The sequence below is a fragment of the Protopterus annectens genome, chromosome 10.part0, assembly GCF_019279795.1.
Source record: "Protopterus annectens isolate FY-2018-M chromosome 10.part0, PAN1.0, whole genome shotgun sequence".
NCBI lineage: Eukaryota > Metazoa > Chordata > Ceratodontiformes > Protopteridae > Protopterus > Protopterus annectens.
In genome coordinates, this window is record NC_056744.1 from 1,796,593,597 (window position 1) to 1,796,613,193 (window position 19,597).

Sequence of the window (19,597 nt, forward strand, 5' to 3'; positions counted from 1 at the left end):
ATCAGTACATTCATCTCTCTGCCTTTTTTTCTCACCCTCAGACTTGTGGGTGGAAGGGAAACCTATCCTACATTTACTTGATGTTTGCAGATGACTCTGACAGGACCAAGGTCATTAGAACATTTTATAGCCTTTGCTAGTAACAAACAAGGAAATCCTTTCTGCAACCCAACCATTTCAAACTCTATTTCAAGCTGTATTGCCTTATGTTACTAACATCACAGAAGACTCGTTTCACAATGTATCAGATTTCATTTTTCCAGGGCTACTGCTACTACCAGTGCATTTTTTAGTAGAGTTTTCATCAGGGAAATGTAATAAGCTGCCAATTGGTCCTCTGTCCACAGTTTTATCAATGACTAGTCTTACTATTTTCTGCAAAAACAGGGCTAAATTTATTTCTGCAGTATTGCAGGACAGTGTAGTTTCTACTGAAGCCCTTTTTGTCTTCCATGTCCCTCTTTCTCATCTTTGGGAATCCTTCCACTTGAAAATTACTGCAACAGTGAAGCATAATGAACATAGTATGGTTGTGTGCACTTACTGTAAATGTAGATGTCTGAGCGTCTTCACTGTTGAAGTAAGTCTTCCCTCTTTCCATCCACTGTATCATTCTTTAAGGTTGGGGTGGGCATCCTTTATTTCTTTCCCCTACCCATGTCTGTTTTCTCCCATGCAAAGGTCCTCATGGTTCCTTCCTGTGCACACTGGGAACCTTTGGGTGCCTTGGAACTTCACCTTTGGAAGCTCCTCCTTTTTTTTGTGGGGGCAAGAAAGACCTGTTAAATTTGTACCCAGACATCACATCTTCACGTGCAGGAAGTTGGCCAAACCCAAGTATCATAGATTTGACTCCGTCCTCCTGGGCTGGCTAAGGGCTACCACAAGAATTATCCATATAATTGCTGCAACAGTGAAGATTCTCTAATATCTGTTTTTATGATAAGTAGACACAACTGTGCTTTTGCTTCACTGACCATGTGTCTACTTCATAGTACTATGGCTGGAGTAGCTAGAGCATCCAGCTGAGGCTTAGCTGTGATATGACGAGCCTGATTGCACATCACAGGTTTTGTGGACCACTGTAAGGCATAGTTCATCAGTGCCTCATTTGACAGCACCTATCTTGCATGGGCAGCAAGTAAATCCGGTGTCTAAGAAGGTGTCGCACTGTGGGCAAGATGACAAATCTCTGACAGCTGTTGAGGTAAAAGTTGCATCTCAAAAAAAAAAAAAAAAAAAAAAAAAAAGATTTAAGAATGTGTCAAGTCCTAACAAACCCAGAACAGGCAGCTATATGAGAGGTGTTCCTGTGGTAGAGGAGACCTCCAGTCAGACTGCCACCTGAGAAAAAAAGGTGGTTCCAGCTATCAAAGCTCTACGGAATCCCTTTTTAGAATTTCATCCATTAGAATCTTAAAAAGGTTGTTCATCTGTCCCATTCTAGAGGCAGTTGGGGAATGTCTTTCCTACCCCTTCCAGCATGGCTGGCCATTATGTTGGTCAAGTAGAAGATGGAAATTATAAATTGTATCCAGACACTACTTCATTCACTTTTTGGAAATGCCCAGAAACATACAAAGTAATCCTTAACAGTTCCATCCTCCAAATGAGAGTAGCCTTGAAGGATGTAAAAAATCTCCAAAATATAGCCATCCTAGAGGTTGCAACAGAATATAGAGGGTCTTGTTACTTCTCACAAGTTTAGTGCCCAAGAAGTCTGAGAACCTCGGAACTATTCATGATCTGATTTGACTGAACTAGTCTGTTTTGGAGTCCTTTCAGAGTGTCTTTGCAGTCAATTGGATGTGTTCTTTGGATCTCCAAGATGCCTATCTACATATAAAGACAAGAAAGACATAGAGGGGATTCCTCCGATTTCAGAGTTGGAGACCATCAGTATAAGTTTTGAGCTTTGTCATTTGGACTCACCACAGTTGTGGGGTGTTATCCTAATGCATGACTATACAAGGCTTCTCAGAGTTCGGATTTTCCCATACCAGGATGCCTGGTTCTTTACAACTTCAAGTTTGGAGTAGCTACTGCTCACAAGACGATACTTAATCCAAGTCTGTCAGTCTTTCGGGATCAGTCATTTTGGCCAAATCTCAACTGGAATCTTCTCAGAATCTAATCTTTATTGGATACCATGTGGACACTGCCAACCAAAAAGCAACTTTGTCCCCAGACAGAATTTCTTCCCTAATCTGCGAAGCTTCATTTCTCATACAAAACTTTCAGCTGTGAGCTGCTGCTGTACTTAAAGCAGTAAGACTTGTCATATTCAAATTATATGTTCCCTTATGCATGACTGAACAGGTGAATTTTACACAATGCGCAACCAGGCTTCACCACCCATGACTCCAGAAAAAAAAATTTCAGAGGTGTAAATCAAGTTTGATGTGGTGGGTGGGTCCACAGAACCTGTCCATAGGTACTCCATCTACTCGGTCACTTTGAACACCGCAGTAACTAGGGGATATGTTCATCCTGGGGTAGGTAGGACATTACTTAAGGATGGTCCAGGGAATGTGGACTTCACAAGAGACCCAACTGCACGTCAGTATTCTTGAGATGAGTAGTCCTAACACTGCAGGATTTCAGGACTTGCTTCTTTGGGGTGTAGTATACATACTCTGCAGACAAATATGGCAGTTGTATGGTACATTGAGCATGGCAGAACATGCAGGTTTCAGACTGGGCTGCACCACCTTCTCATAGCAGTGTACTTACTGGGATCATTCCATGGGATTGCAGACAGGTTGAGCAGACATATACTGCTCCAACACATATGGTCTCAACAGAAAGATGTCTCTTCCCATATTTCAAAAACAGGAAGTACTTGTTGCATTGTCTTCAGTTTGTCAGAACCAAATATCAACAGATGTTCTTGTTTCACTGTTGCAGTCATCACACTTGGGTTATCCTGCCAGGGGTAGCCCTCAGTCAGCCCGAATACCAGAGACTTAGTATTTCTGCGTCTGTTACTATCACTCCAGGACTGACGTCAGGTCGTCAGTGGTATAAAAACAGGCAGTCGATGCCATTACATCAGTCTTTCTTGCCAACGAGCCTGAAGCAGAAGCAGTTTGCACGAGTCCTGGTTGGCCGCTACATGAGTTTTCTTTTTCGAAATTGAAGTTGAAGTCTTCTAAAGAGAAGTACCCCACTGGGGATCCTTTTTTCGTGTTCTAACTGATGTCAGAAAAAGTTAACAATTGTCTCACCTGTGGAAAGCAAATACCACACTGAGATTTCCATTCTTACTGCGTCACCTGTTTAGGCACAGACCACGATGCTCCTCACTGTCTTAGTACTTTGTTTTCAAGCCCAGAACTATACGTCGTCATGACCCTTGTCATAGCTAAATACTTTCTCTATCTCCATGTTCCGAAATGGCTTCGGTAAGCCATCCGACTACCGATCTTCTGAAAAAAATGTTAAGGATAAAGACAGACAGACTGCACAGGTCCAAAACTGCCGAAGACTCTTCCGTTAAGTTAGTCACCAGTTTGCTGGTACTCAGGTGCTTTTGCAGCCCCTGATGCCCGCATCTGTGGATTTGCAGGCAGCTGCTGAGACCCATTCGGAGTCCGGAATGCTGCAAGACTCTTGACTGCAGAACCTGCGGATGTCTCTACCTTGGATGGGTCCAGAACCGTTGTGCAGGCACTGGTTTCCGAGGAAGTTCTTTGCACTACTGATATTCAACACAAACTACTACTTTCGTCTCTTCAGTTCTTTCTAAAACTGCCAAGTGTCTAAGGGCCAGGGTACAAACTATGCCTAAAAAAAGATGACTCAAGCTCAAGCACCTGCTCCCATGCCTCAATCTCAAATGCTTTAAAGTCGCAGAAGACTTTATCATGCTGATTAGGAGAAGCCAAGCCTACCCCTTCTAAAAGAAAGAGGCTTGTCCCCAGCAGCTTTATCTGACCAAGAGTCTGTCTTTGAGGTTTCTGATTATGAAGACATGCCCTTATCTGCTTGTGAGGATTCAAATGCAGAGGAATCCATTCCTTCTGCCTCTCTTCTGGAGGCTTTTTCTTTTGGTGAAACCCTACATACCTTGAGAGAGCATTTCCATTGGGAATGCCAGGATTATCCTCAGTCCAAAAAGACTTGGGGGAATTTTTAGATTTACCACAGCACAGACCCTTGGCTATTCTTCTTGTTGTGGATGATGATTTCATGGAATCCATTTTAACTCCTGATACTCTACCTCCTGTTCCCAGGAAACCTGACGGGCATTAAAGACCCTGACCCATACAAATTTCTTTTCAAAGATCCTACTGCTGACCCAGAGGTCATATCCCAAGGACCTAAAGGAATAATAGCAACCACAGCTAAGAATCTCACCCCTTCGGACAGGGATTTCTGAGCTTTAGACAGATGGGGTAAAAAAGCATACACCTCTGCAACTCTTGCCATTAGAGCATTAAATTGTCAGTTCCACATGCTGAAATACCAGCAACATACTATGGAACTTATTAAACAAAAATTATCTGCCTTTCCAGACTGGGCAGAAAATAATTACAGTAGCTTATTCATTCTGCATTCTAAGTTACTAAGCTTACCCTGCAGTGTGGGTTTGACACCCTAGAAGCATCCTGCATGGTAGCAGTCACAAGTTCTGTACTTAGAAGTCTTGCTTGGCTTAAGGAACAGACCTTGCCAGACCATGTCAAATCAAAGTTATTGGACATACCACTGAACAAAGGCAATCTGTTTGGCACCAAGGCAGAAGAGGTTTTAAAAAAAGATGGAAGAAAAACCTAAATCTATGCAGAGTTTTTGCAAGTCCAGCCTCTGAGATTCAGTAGGCATTGTCCCTCAAAACACTGGTGCTTTTCAGCCCCTTCTAGGCCGGCTCAGACTACACCTAGGGGAAGCAGACCTTCCCCAGACAGTCCCAGGAAATGCAGCAATCTGAGCAATGGAGTACCTCCACTTCTAAAACATGGAGTGCTAAGCCGCCCACTTATGGAAAGAATTCACAATTTCAACTCCACCTCTTACCTCTGCCCACCTGCTTGTGCCCCTAGGAGGAAAACGTTTCTCCCATGCAAAAAACTGGGCCTCCATCACCAACGATCGATGGGTCCTCAACATAGTGTCCCTGGGGTACAAATTTTATTTCCACATACTGCCATCCCCAAAAGGGTTCCCAGATCTTCCTCTAAACCAGTGGGTAGAGGCACAAAACCAAGTTCATTCTCTGCTCTCCATGAAGGCAATTCAGCCTGTTCCTGCAGACCCGATAGGCCAAGGTTTCTATTCCAGACTCTTCCTGATACCCAGAAAAGAGGGCACCTGGTGCCCAATCCTAGATCTATCCATTCTAAACACCTTCCTGGTGGTACCAAAATCCAAAACACTCACGGTCCAGCAGCTTCTTCCTTTGCTATCCAAAGATGCCTGCTTTAGACACCCTAGACCTAAAAGAGGCCTATCTGCACATCCCAATCAGAGACTTTTGCAGGAAATATCTACATTTCAGGGCAGGTTCTATGCACTATCAGTTCTATGCACTTCCCTTTGGCTTATCCACCACTCCCAGAGTTTTCACATAATGCTTGGTACCAGGCATTGCTTTTTGCAGACAAAGAAATATTCAAATTTACTCCTACTTGGATGACTGCCTGATTCAGGCAGACAGGAAAAGCTGTTGCAGCAACTGATATTTGTAAAGGACCTTCTGACCTCACCGGGGTACACTATGAACGAAAAGAAATCCAAACTAGTCCCCAGTCAGAAAATTGCATTCCTGGGAGCAAGCCTGGAAACAGCATCTCAGGTGGCATTCCTTACTCCAGAAAAACAAGCCTGTCTGACAAGCTACTTCTCTCAACTGGCCACCAGAACCCAGTATCCGCAAGGAAAATCCTGCAAGCTGTAGGGTTCATGGCCTCCTGCATTCTACTAATTCCATATGCCAGACTGCATATGAGGAAACTTCAGTGGTACCTAAAAAGCCTTTGGTGTCAACATTCTCAGGACCCCCCCCCCTTCTACAGTCACTTGCCAAGGACAATCACCAGAAATTCTCACAAGGTGGACTTACACAACAGAAGGGAACTCTCATTCATCCACACCTAGAAATGCTGAGCCTTGCTCTCAGGGTGATAAACTTCTAGTACCCTTCAGACAGCGCTACACGGAGGCCGTGCTTTCTATCCTGCAGGAGGCCAGCAAACCCAATACAAGGAGATCCTACATTTCTAAATGGGAGAGATTCTGCAAATGGTGTCTCCAAAGACATAAGGGCCCCTTTCTAGCGGATGTCCCTTTAGTCTTCACTCGTGTGTGACCTGATTAAAGTAGATGTTTCATACTCTTCAGTGAAAGTGCACCTCTCTGTCTGCCTACCCTTGGAACCTCCTTTACTCACCAGGTTGGATGTTCTTTTGTTCTTAAAAGGGGTCTTGCACACAAGACCACCCAGAAAGCCTACCCCACCACTTTGGGGCCTGCGTTATATCCTGGAGAAACTTACACCGACTCCATTTGAACCTGCCACTTCTGCATCCCTGCAGATGTGCACATGGAACAGTTTTGCTGGTAGCCCTCACTTCAAGAAGGGTCTTAGAGTAACAGGCACTGATGGCATGCTGTCCATACACCATCTTCCATAAAGACAGGGTGATCCTGTGCACCAACCCCTCCTTCTTGCCCAAAGTGATCAACAAGCCATCACTAAATCAGTCGATTCACTTATCAGCGTTCTTTTCCCCCCAGAATGACAATGAGAGAATACTAAACACCCTAGATATTCACAGACAACTAAGCTTTTATCTGGACAAAACCAAGTCCATCAAAAAATCAAACTTTGTTTCCTTCTATCCCAGAGCCATGGGCAAGACTGTCTCCAAACAGACTATTTCCTGTTGGATCAGGAAAGCTATCTGTTTCTGCTAATCATACCACAAAAAAGACCTGAGTCAGGGCTCATTCTTCTAGAGCAGTAGCTTCCTCCAACGCCTGCTTCAAAGGCTTAGATACAGTTATCATCCTTGAGGCAGCCACCTGGTCCACTGTACATACCTTCACCAAACATTACAAACTGGGCCGTATCTCCATAGCAGGTTTCGCAAGGGCAATCTTGCAAGGATTTCTGGAATCTGTTACCTCTGCCTCCACCCTTCCTCCTTCCTGAGCTGTGGTACTCTCCCACAGTAAGAATACTGCAGCATGAGGCTAGGACATACAATAGTTGTATAAAATCTTATCATAACCGTAGATGTTCTCCTCCTCCATGTTGCAGTATTCCTTCCTTCTCTCCTGACCCCCTAGTTTCATATCTACAGGTCTGTGGGCCTTCCCAGAGACCCTACTTGGCACTAGGTTCATTTTTGGACAGTCCGTGGCATTCCATCAATCTGAAGGACATCTTTTGGAATCTCCTAGGCTACTTTCCGACTGGGCAGTTAGTTTTGAGGTCTGTGCGTGTAAATGTCACATTTAAGGTCCTTTGTTTATGGCCCTACATGTGACGTCCCATGCACCAACAGCAACCAGGCTGAAAGCTTTTGTATAGGAGCCGACGTTCGAGTCACCTGAGGTGGAGGATCCCACAGTAAGAATACTGCAACATGAAAGAGAAGGATATCTATGGTTATGGTAAGATTTTGCACAACTGTTAATTTTTATCTTGATTGAACAAAATACTTGGTCATTAGATATCCAAGATTATATTGCCTCTCTGATTTCCGACTGCATTGTGACACTTCTGTAGGCAAACTTTTGGCCACACTACTAAGTGTACTCTTAGTGCTCAGGCCACATTCAGTGCCATTTTTATCTAACTTGCCAATGATGTGTCGTCCTTGGATATCTCTGCCAAACATTATAGTCTCAGCACAATGTCCAGAACTTGGGCTTCTTTTGTGTAGCTACTGTTCTCAAATGCTTACTGGCTTACTCCACCTTACATTAGCTGGGGACTCTGTCCACTGGTTTCTGAGTACATACAAAATCAGACAAATATGCACGTTATGTACTTGCCAGAATGTTAGATTCATCTGGTCACTGGACACACATTACTTGGTTTACCTTCCCCCTTGGAAATTGTCATTATCTGAAGGACCTGAATGGAAGGTGTGTTTGGGCTTACCTTTCTAGATTCTGCATCCACACATTTTTTATCTTGTAATAAAACTAATTAGGCAGCCCTTTACTTAATCTGGAGATTACCGTGCTCTGGAAGGAATTGGGAATTATGGGTTAAGGGAGGAGCATGAGTTTGTGATGAGTTTGTTGCTGGGTAAAAAAAGATACCAAGTGTCCAGTCCAATGTATAACTTTTTCTTTCTCTTATGATTTTTGCTCATACACCTGTTAGTATCTGGGTAATAACAGCAGTGTGTGGAATGTCCTTTTCCCCAATCCCTGTATGCCATGGTAACCATTTCACGGATGAGTATTTAGTGGATGCATTGTGCAGATGTCATTTCTTTTTTGGGTGAGGAAACCCCTCAGGCAGTCCTTCCCCCTGTTGTGATGATATGACTGGCTTAAGGTGTTCAGTCTCCATTATCTCTGCTGAATATGCATTAATGGTTGTTGCATCCCCTATATGGTTCCCTCAGCCTCCTGCCAGGGAGGTGTGAGTAGAAAATATTTCCTTACGTGTTTAGGTCGCTGTCGGCTGGGTGATGTAAGAGCTGCAGGTGCCAGCTAACCAAACTGTGCTTGGTGGACTCATGCTAAGGGTTCTGTCTGCATTCCACATACATTAGATGCAGCGACAACTAATCTTTTTACCTACTCAAAATAGAAATCCCATTCTTATGTTACCTGCCTGTGTAAGTGTGAGTGCATTTAGTTTGGCAGGAATTGAGAATGTTTTACAAAGTGGCAGCCTGTATTTGTAGATGTTTTCTAATGTGCTTTACTGTGATTAAGAAATTATTGTATGTTACAATTTTGTGTTTCTTTGACTGTAATTGGAGTAGAACACATGCTGCCCTTTTTTACAGGTTGTTCGGATGGTTCTTCGTCACCATGAAGAGCAGCGGCAGAAAGGTGAAAGAGCCAAGAGAGAGGAACAAGCCAAACTGAAGCGCATGGCAGCCTCGATTGCCAAGGAAGTGCGACAGTTCTGGAGCAACGTTGAAAAGGTTAGTGAAGTAGCTGTCGCATTTGTTTAACAGCAGCATGTTTGATTGTAATGGGACAGAAAATCACCACATAATACATATTTATTATTTTTGGAGTAGCTGCCCCCCCCCCCCCCCCCCCCAAAATCACCTTCAGGATTTGTAACATTCTTGACCTTGTAGGAGGGGATTCACTCAGTAGCACTGTATGTTAAGTCGTCAAACTCGCCTTCATTCTTGCTGGATGGGTTCGGAGCCGATCCTCGGCTCCGACTCTGCACTTGCTAAGCTCGAGAGCTAATTTTACCAGCTTGAGGCAACCCTATATCCCATGATGCAAGGCGTGACTACCCAGATCTCGTTTGCCGCTTCGCGAAGAGGTCTTCTTTTACCAGCTCAGGTAGTGTTTTTGTGATTTAACTTTCTACAGTTAAAAATCTTCCCTTTTTCCAGCCTTGTTTTTTCTCAGTATTAGAGTTAGTCTTTCTATAGCTATCTCCTTAACCCTCTACTCCCTCAACCTAATAGGTTTAGTTATTTTCCCCTTCAGGCCTTAAGCCTCCCTTTCCTTAATTTCTGTCAGGGTTTGAGTGTTGTACTTAGTCTCCCCCCCCCCTTCTTAAGTTGACTGTGTGGGTGAACTTTGTGTGTGTGTTTGTGCACTGGGCATAATTATGTCCAAAGAATCGAAGGTCTCAGGCTTGAAGTGTGACTCGTGCTGTCAGAAGATGTCTGACAGGCGGTCACACTTCTTGGGTGTACTGCCTGGGACCTCTACACCTGCAGGACTCCTGTGCCATTTGTCATTCTTTTAGCCACAGAGTCCTGCAGGAACGTAGGAATAAATTAATCCTACGAGGCTTATTGAAGCCGGAGAGCTCCCCGACCAAGACTGGGTCGGGGAAGCCCTCTAAGCCACCTAAACCTCAGGCTTTGAGTTCGAAGCCTTCGGCTGTGGCTCTGACTCCTTCGGAGTCTAGGTCGGCTCCGGCCGGAGCCGATCTTTCTCTCAGAGGCGGTGGTATCGGTGCCGGCCGGCTCTAATACACCTGCATCAAAGTCTGTCGGCTCTGGCTGGAGCCGAAATTTCCATGTCCCAAACTGGAGCCAATAAGTTATTGGCTCCGACTGGAACCGAGGGGTCTTCGGCTCTGATGGCTCCAACTAGGAAGAGATCTCTGTCTCCTTCCCTGGAGTCGATTCGCTCGGCTCCGGGATCTCTGCATTCGGAGAGGAGCCATCGGAGCTGATCTTCTAGGTCTTCCAGGCTCTCTGACCACGACTTGGAGAGAGTGGTAAGCAGATTGCTGAAATCACAGGCACTGGCCCAGATGCTCCATAGCCCGTCTCAGCAGACTATCGCTATAACTCATCCCCCTGAATTTCCTCCTTCGACTCTCCTCCAGAGTTCGGAGCCGGAGCTTCTCGAAACCTTGACTGTTGGTGCGTCTGAGCCGATGCCACCCCTTTCGGCTCCTTCGTCTTTGACTCCGATTTCCTCCATGGCACCTTCCATGGAGGGATCCGGTCGTCATGACTCCCGCGCCAGCTCCGAGGGGGCGAGTGGCATCGGACCCTTGTCCGGCCCCGTTCTCCCTCTCGGAGCTTCGGCGTTGGTGAGTTCGGCACCGACATCGGCCTCTGAGCCTTCTCTTTCGGCGGGGCCGGGAGTTCCTGTTTCTTCAGAGCGGGAGCTCTCTGGCCTCCCTGGAAGGGGAGCCTTTGAGGTGATGAGTGTTCTAGCCCCTCAGCTGAGTCAACAGTCTGTTCCATTAGCTCCCCCCTCCTCGGTGCCTGCTGATATCTCTTCCCACTCTCTTGCTCCCGGACCCAGAGATCCATCACCCCAGGTTTCCCCACTGGGAAGAACTTCCTCTTCCGAGGTTTCTCCTGATCCTTCGGGGGAACCCCCGCGTAAGAGGACGTGCAAGAGGAAGCACATAGACTCCCCTGAGTCTACAACATCTGATACTGATTTAGATGAGTCGGAGGGATCCCCAAGGTCCCCCTCTGAGGATGTCTCCTTTTCAGACATCTTGGAACTCCTTAAACATTAATCCCTCCGAGGATGAGTCAGTATACCTGGAGGCTTTTGGATCTCGACCTTCCACCTCCTGGGTGTCTCCACCTTTCCACCCTCTCATGGAAGTCGTGGCTCGAAAGGCGTGGGCGGCCCCGGATTCTGTGGAACCAGTCCCTAGGAGGCCATCTAAATTTATCACGGCCCCGGTAGACGAGCAGTTTCTCACCAAGGGTGTCCCTGTTGATGCCATGGTGGTGGCACCTGCCACCAAGAAGGAACTTGCCGATCCTTCTGTACCTATCCATCCTCCTAACAAGGAGTCTAGGACCATGGATAGGTACGGTAAGCAGATTTTTTCCTCAGCGACCTTCACTATGCCCTCGCTGAATTATCTCTGTCACTTTACCCGGCTTCAGAGAGATATTCTCAAGGAACTAGGTGAGGTAGTACAGGATCCGTCAGCTGCCGGGGCTCAAGAAAAAATTACCTCGCAGCTGGGAATCCTAAATTCCTTTAACTCCTCCATGCGGCTCATTTCTTATGCGGCCGATGGAGCGAGTAGAGTCGCAGGCACAGGAGTGGCCCTTAGGCGTCAGTCCTGGATGCGGCTTTGCAACTTCGCAGATCCCTTTAAGGCGTCCTTCACAAATACTCCCTTCAACGGTTCGGCTTTGTTTGGACCTCAGGTGAAGGAAACATTGACCAGATGCGAGCAGGACGGCAAGACTCTTTCTGCCGTAGGAGTCCGTTTCTCCACCCCTTCAAGACCTTATCCTAAAGGTCAGAAGGGAGGGAAGATGTGGTTCCGTAAATCTCAGGGAGTCACGCCGGACGCACGTGGTAAGTTTACCCCCGGAGGCATAGGGGGTAATAACAATAGACGCCGCCCTAGGGTCAGAGGGGGTCCGCAGAATCAGGGTAGCAGAGAGCCTCTCCCTGACAAACCCTTCCAGCATCCCTGAGGTGTTGCCCGACTGTCCACCCTTGGAGGCAGTCGGGGGAAGATTGTCGCTGTACCCAACAGCCTGGCTTTCCCTTTCTCAAGACATTTGGGTACAGTCGATCATATCCAAGGGTTACAAGATTCCCTTCGAAAACTATCCTGTTCCTCAGAAGGTATCCCTCCCAGACATTGCACCCGGTCTAAGGGAGTTCTCAAAGCTGGAGGTATCAAAACTTCTAGCAGAAAGAGCCATCCAGCCAGTTCCAGCAGATCAAATAGGATCCGGGATCTACTCGAGATTCTTTTTGGTCCCCAAAAAAACGGGAGATTGGAGACTAATTCTAGACCTCAGCAGACTAAACAAGTTTGTCAAGAAGGCAAGATTCCGGATGGTCACGCTTCAGTCCATTTTACCCTTTTTGGGCAAGGACAACTGGATGTGCTCGGTAGACCTTCAGGATGCGTACTATCACATAAAATTTCACAGGCGCTCCAAAAGGTTTCTCCGCTTTTGGCTGGGGACCAGTCATTTTCAATTCAGAGCCCTGCCCTTTGGTCTCACTGCAGCCCCCCAAGGATTCCAGGTGTTTCCGTATCTAGACGACTGGCTCCTCACGGCCACCACCAGGCATCAACTTCTCCAGGCCAGGGACTATACTCTTCATATGTGCAGCCAGTTAGGAATTTCCATAAACTTCAAAAAGTCCTCCTTGTTACCTTGCCAGTCTATTACCTTTATAGGCGCAGAACTAGACACTGTTGGGATGTCAGCAAGACTCACAGATCAAAGACTTCTGGACATCCAAAAATATGCTCAGATCATCCTTCTCAGCAAAAAGATCAGGGCCAGGTTTGTCCTGAGGGTGCTAGGACTTATGGCGGCTGCCATCGTACATCTTCCTTTGGCTCGCTTCCATATGCGGCTACTGCAATGGATGTTATTCACCCAGTGGTCCTTCCAGCAGCTTCCCATGCGCCACGAGATCATTGTGACACAATCTTGCAAGAGTCAACTGACCTGGTGGATTTCTTCCCCTCAAGTCCTCCAGGGCAGACCGTTTGTTTCCACGGCCCCGGTTGCCACAGTCACATCGGATGCCTCCCTGATCGGGTGGGGGGGGCACTATCAGGGCAGGATGGTCCATGGCACTTGGCAACCCTTCGAATACCATCTGCACATAAATGTCCTAGAGATGAGAGCAGTGCTTTTAACGTTGCAAGCCCTCAACGACTTTCTTCCTTTAGGAACTATTGCAGTTCAGACGGACAACATGTCCGTAGTATGGTACATCAACAAACAGGGCGGGACCAAGTCCTATCCACTGTCGAGAAGCTCTCAGACTTTGGCAGTGGGCAATCTCCTCTCATCGGTTTCTGATAGCAAAGCACATCCCCGGGAAATCCAACTTCATTGTGGACAGATTGAGCAGAGCTATTCTCATGCCTCACGAGTGGTCTCTCAAACAATCAGTAGTGGAGGAGATTTTTCAGAAGTGGGGCTTCCCTTGCTGCGACCTTTTTGCTACACCCCAAAACAGCAAATGCCCAGACTTCTCCCTCTTTCCACTCCCAGGCCAACCCCCCAGAGACGCTCTAACCCAGGTTTGGCCCAGGGGACTTCTTTATGCTTTTCCTCCATTCCCCTTGATACCTCAAGTGATACAGAAAGCTACCGTTTTGATACCTCAAGTGATTCAGAAAGCTACCGTTTTGAGAGCCAAGTTGATTCTCATTGCCCCTTACTGGCCTCAACAAATTTCGTTCCCGTTCCTTCACCATCTATTGGTACAGCCTTGGCGTCTGGACCCAGTTCCAGATCTTTTGACCCACCAGTCGGGTCATCTGCACCAGGCCATTCGCTCTCTCAACCTCACCGCTTGGTTGCTCCACTTCCTTCATTAGCCAGGCTTTTTATGATTTCTAATCCTGTACGGGATATCATAGTAGCTTCTCTAAAGTCCTCTACCAGAAAGATTTATGCTAGTAAGTGGCAGCGTTTTTCCTTCTGGGCAAAGTCCAGGGACATAGACCCCTTTACTGCCCGAGTTCAGTCAGTTTTGGACTTCTTAGCTGAGATTTTCAGTCTGGTTCTTCGACAGTCAAAGTCCAGCTGACAGCCATCTCAAATTTTCATGTTGGCTTAGCGGACCAGAACATAATGTCTCACAAGCTTTGTAAAGCCTTTCTCAGGGGTATCTTTCTACTAAAGCCCCCAATTAAAGATCCTCCTCCGCAATGGGACCTGAATTTAGTGCTGACATCCCTTATTCTTCCCCCCTTCGAACCGGCTGCTACATGCTCTTTAAAATTTCTCTCTTGGAAGACAATTTTTCTGGTGGCTATTACTTCAGCTAGGAGAGTGTCTGAACTTCATGCTCTCTGTGTTCGACCTCCCTACTTGGTTTTCCACAAGGATAGAGTATCTCTAAGAACAAATCCATCCTTTTTGCCCAAGGTGGCCTCCCAGACGAAATCTTAACCAGTCTATTGATCTTCCAGTATTTTTCCCGAATTATTCGGACAGAGCGGAACAGAAACTGCATTATTTGGATGTTCATCGCCAGCTCAGATACTACTTGGATAGAACTAAACAATTCAGAAAATCTGATCAGCTTTTTCTTATGCAGAAAACAGAAAATGTCTCCCGGTCTCCAAGGTGACCTTATCGAAATGGCTCTCTTCCACTATTTCCCATGTTTATCTCCTTAGGGGCAAAGAATTACCCTCTAAACCTAAGGCACATTCTACTAGAGGCCTAGCCACATCTACAGCCTTTCAGGCTAGGCTACCTATTGACACCATTTGTGCAGCAGCCACTTGGGCCACGCCTCATACCTTTGTCTCACATTACAAATTGGACTTGGCCTCCAGAGACAGAGCTAGGTTTGGTTCCACAGTTCTCAAGAGTCTGTTCCATTGAGCCACCCAGGATAGAGGTGCTAGGGACGCGGTCCCATCCAGCAAGAATGAAGGCGAGTTTGACAACATTAAGAAGTTATGTACCTACCATAACGTTCCATGTTAGTTGTCTTCTCTCGCCTTCTTTATTGCGTCCCTCCCTCCTTTCCCCCTAGCCTGGACAGACCTTGAAGTTGTACTCTTCTCTGGGGACGAGTTTATTCTTCCTATGTACTCCAGTTGTGAGTGGTCACTAGTTTTACTCGTTCCCCTGTGTTGTGTTTACACATTTGGTTACTTTCTTCTGTTGGAAGAAGATAATGGGCATATTTCTATAGCTACCAAACGAGATCTGGGTAGTCACGCCTTGCATCATGGGACATAGGGTTGCCTCGAGCTGGTAAAATTAGCTCTCGAGCTTAGCAAGTGCCGGCTCTGAACCCATCCAGCAAGAAAGAAGGCGAGAGAAGACAACTAACATGGAACGTTATGGTAGGTACATAACTTCTTATTTGCTGTCGTCTGCCGTTGTTATTGGTGCCACCCCAGGGGCAAATTTGCAGTCTCCCATCCATTATCTAGGTTGAATTTGAATAGGGTCAGTGAGAAGCTCTGTTTTACGTGAACAAGGGAGTCTTTTGTAGAGAAATGCCAGTCTCGGAGATGTATACTAGTGTTGAAAGAGATTGGTATGCACTGTTCATGTATATGAGGACACTGTTTGCCCGTGCAAGCACTAAAACCCCTGAGGTGATGCACCAAACAAATTCCCCTCATTCTAGACTATCCGTGTACCTGTGCTACAAGTTAAACCCTGGGAATCTGTGTTGCAAGTTAATTTTATGCCATATTTTCTATTTCACTGCTTGTACAGGGAAAAATGCTGATTTTCTGGTGTAGGACAGTGTTTTGTGTTGCATACTTTGCTGCTGTCATTAAGTGCAACCAATTTTTTTAATAAGCTGCAGTCCAGTTGTGTTGAATTTGTTAGTCAACAAGCATTGTTAGCTAAAGTTGGAAGTAGTATTAAATATGCAGTTTAATAAGCAATCCATACTGAGCAGCCTTCCAGCTGTGAACGTTGGAGGCTAACATTGTCTAGGTGTATTTTTTTAAACTATTTTTTAACTTTGTGTAACCATTTTTTATTCTGGGTTTAAAATTACTTTAACTTTTACACATTTATCGTGCATTACATGCTTGGAAGTGCTTATGGTTTTCCATTAAATGTTAAACCTCTTTTGGATTAAACCAAAATGTTCATTTGTCTTCAGCCTTTGCAGCTAAAATGTGTCATGTGCTTGGAAAGAGTGGACTATGTAGATGGCCAAAAAGTTGATGCATGTTCACTTGAACCTGAAAGAAAAAAAATGCTCAACTCCAAGTATTTGTTTTATGTGGAGGAGGGGCAGGAATATCTGCACTTTCCATGCAGAGCTTGTGCTCCCAACTGATTTAACTTTTGAGGTTTTCAAAAACTGGGATGAGTTGAGTTGTCAGGCATTCAGTGTATGATGCCTAGTATATTTCCTTTATTACTATGTTTGAGGCTGTGCACCTCTGCAGTTTTCTACCTGCCTGTCTCTGTAATCCACTTTTATAGGTTCATAAGTACTTTGCTAGCTGCTTTTGTGTGTCATTTTTAAGCCTAGCCAGTTTCCCTTGTGTTGAAATTGACTTCTGATTTGGTTGTAGATAGCTATAAGAACAGGTACAGTCTGTCTTCATTGTGGCCTCTGGCATCACCTAAAATCAAGTTGATTTAGTACTGTGGGACTGTGCCAAGTTGTAGTTAGCAAACTTTCTATAATGTATGTTTTTCAAGTTTTAGTTCTGGTGAGTTGCCAGAAAAGTACTTTGTGGTACCCTTTAATGATCTTGTAGACGTAATGCTTTCATTCATTGTCTGATTGTATTCTCTAGTTTGTGGGAATTGAATTTCTCCTTGTATTGCATGTCGGATTGTACTGCAGATTACTTTAGTAAACAATTCTGTCAATAAATTAGAAATAGTTTTCACAGATAAAGAAGCAGTCAGGGAAAGAATAGACCAAGTGAAGGAATGAGGGAGACTTGAGAATTTACAGACTTGTTGGCTATTTTCTGTATGCTGCAACAAAATGTGCAGATTTTTACAGGCAAGTTTGAAGAGTAGTCCACAGAAATATATAGGAGATGTTCTTATTGTTAGCCACAGTTTGCAGTCATTATTTCAGGGACTTCTGCCACACGCAGAGTCCTATGTCTCGCCAGACTTTGAGCTCATCACCTTTCCTGTGCACACTGCCTTTACACCCCCCCCCCCCGACATCTCTCCATTGTGGTTTTATGGTAGACTGTAAGCCATCTTCAGTTCATTCTCTCCACATGGTGTGATACAGACCTTAGTTTAGTCCATTGGACCAGGCTGAGTGGAATAGCGCAAGTATTGTCAAGGACATTTATTATTTTTTTAATAGAAGGTTTCTCACTGTAGGGATTGTGTTAATAGATTCTTGACTGAAGCTGTCTTTTGTCATCTGCTCAGGATTGGATTTGCCCATACTGAGGTCTGGGAATGAAGGCCATGCTGTGAACAAGTGTAGTTGCAAAATACAGATCAGTTTTAAAGACAAGCAAGACAGATGTGTGTTTAAGCCTCCACCATGATGTTGCATTGTCTGATTTTCAGACTTTAGGCCTAAAACAGTCAAAGCTAAGAGAGGTGTATTGCTTGTGCATATGAACAGCAAAAAGGTAGCACAACTGCAAGTTTTTGTGTCCCTCTGCTGACCCCTCTGTGGTGTTGGTGGCTTCTGATAAGCCTTCCAGATTGTTGCCTTCCACGGAATTGCTGCCATCTGATACGGATAGCAGAACCATGGAGAGACTGGATAGCAACGTGTCCACTTCTGCTACTGTAGCCCTTAGAAACTAACTGTCAGACGCACACGAATATGTACATTTTGGCTGTTCTCTCTCTCAAGCATGTCAGGCTATTTCTGATCTCCTGGATTCTGAGGGGAAGGCCTTGGCTCTTGCTTTGCTTGGGATTTGCATTGCTTGCCATTCCGTTAAATGCAGCAATGATGCAGCTGATGCTTCATCTAGGGCTGCTACTTTTGGATTGGTTAAGGTATTCCTGGTTCAGAATTCAGCCTTTGCCTGATGATATAAAGGCTAAACTGATGGATGCTCCTCCGGATAAAAAGCATTTGTTTGGTGCTGCTGCTGTGGAGTTGAAGTCCCTGCAAGAAAAGGGCAAGGCCTTACAGGAGTTTAAGTATGTGTTGTTTCCCCTTTGTCTAAGTTTCAGAGGAATTATCCTAATATGCTTGCCTTTGTTTATAGACAGTCTCGCCCTTCTCCCCAAAGGGAAAAAGGGTGGTGGAAAGCTTCCACTGGTTAGGCTACCCAAACTCCTCCTACTCAGAAGCCTCCCTTTCTTGACAAACCAGGTGCTGTCCAAGTATCCTGTTCTTAGTTGCATTCCTTTTTGTCTTTTTTTCCCCTCATGGTTTGGGAACCCCCCCCCCCCTCCCCTTGGGCATTCCTCAACCTCCCTAGCAGCAACTGCCCTGGATGTCCTTCAAGGATGCATCTGCAGTCCTTAAAAATGGGTTGTCCTGTCGTCAGGCAGCCCTTCGGTCGGCCGGATTCCAAAGTCTGGGTTTGGCCTCGGCTGGTGTCGCACTTCACCCGACGTCATAGCTGCAGTTTTTCGGGTATAAAGGCATCAGCCGACGCCATTTTCCTCAGTCTTTCTTGCCGCGTGGCGCCCTAAGCAGAAGCTGTTCGCAAGTGCCGGTCGGTCATTACCAGAGATTACTACTACCGAATACTACTTCGAAGACTTCTAAAAAGCTAAGTACCCCGTTGGGGACTCTTTCTTGCCTCAGCCGATGTCAGAAAAAGTGAATAATTGTTTAACTTGTGGGAAACAAATACCTCATAAAGATTTCCACTCTTACTGCTTACCCTGTTTAGGCCCAGACCACGACGTAGCAGCTTGTCTAGCCTGTGCTTCTTTTAACCGGCGGACGCTTAGACGTCGGTCTGAATTTGCCGAGGAGTTTTTCGGCTCCGATTTTGCTTATATTATGCCATCGGATCCTCCGACTACACAAATGTCTAAAAAGCGCAAGGAAAAGGACCGACACTCGCGGCCGGCGGCTTCGGCCGAAACCGCGGTTAAGCCAACCGCGAGTGTCTCTGTTTCGGCTGAAACCGAGCAAGCGGTTCTTCCTTCAGCCGAAAACTTACCTTCTACCGAGGCCTCTTCCAACCTGGTGGAATCGGCTTCAGAAAACACTCCGGCTGTTGCAGTTTCTCAGGAATTATCTGACACTATTCCCTTGGATATTTCAACCCCTGCACGTGGGGCTGCTAGGCCTCCTGCAACCATGTCAATTAAGGCCTTTGCCAGGGCTAAAGCAGCTAAGACTGTGCCTGCTAAGACCCCCTCTCACAGGCCCAGCTCTAGTTCTCAAATGCTTAGTTTAGCAGAGGATCTCATTTCTTTAATCCGGGGATCCCAACCTCAACCAGACCGGGCCTCTCCGCCACCTCCAGAGAAGAGGCCTAGAGCAGAGCCCCCTCAGCCACTTTCTACAGATGATTCCTCTGATGTTTCAGATGATTCGGACCCTCCAGAGG

At 45.9% G+C, this 19,597-nt stretch overlaps 1 protein-coding gene across 1 annotated transcript in view; it reads left to right on the forward strand.

Annotated features, from left to right (window-relative positions):
* Positions 1–19,597, forward strand: part of LOC122814504 (Snf2 related CREBBP activator protein) — a 3,617,155-nt gene that overhangs the window by 263,195 nt on the left and 3,334,363 nt on the right. The window contains exon 3 of the mRNA XM_044087079.1: positions 8,979–9,119. Coding sequence (XP_043943014.1) covers positions 8,979–9,119 — 141 coding nt within the window. The remainder of the gene's footprint in view (positions 1–8,978; positions 9,120–19,597) is intronic.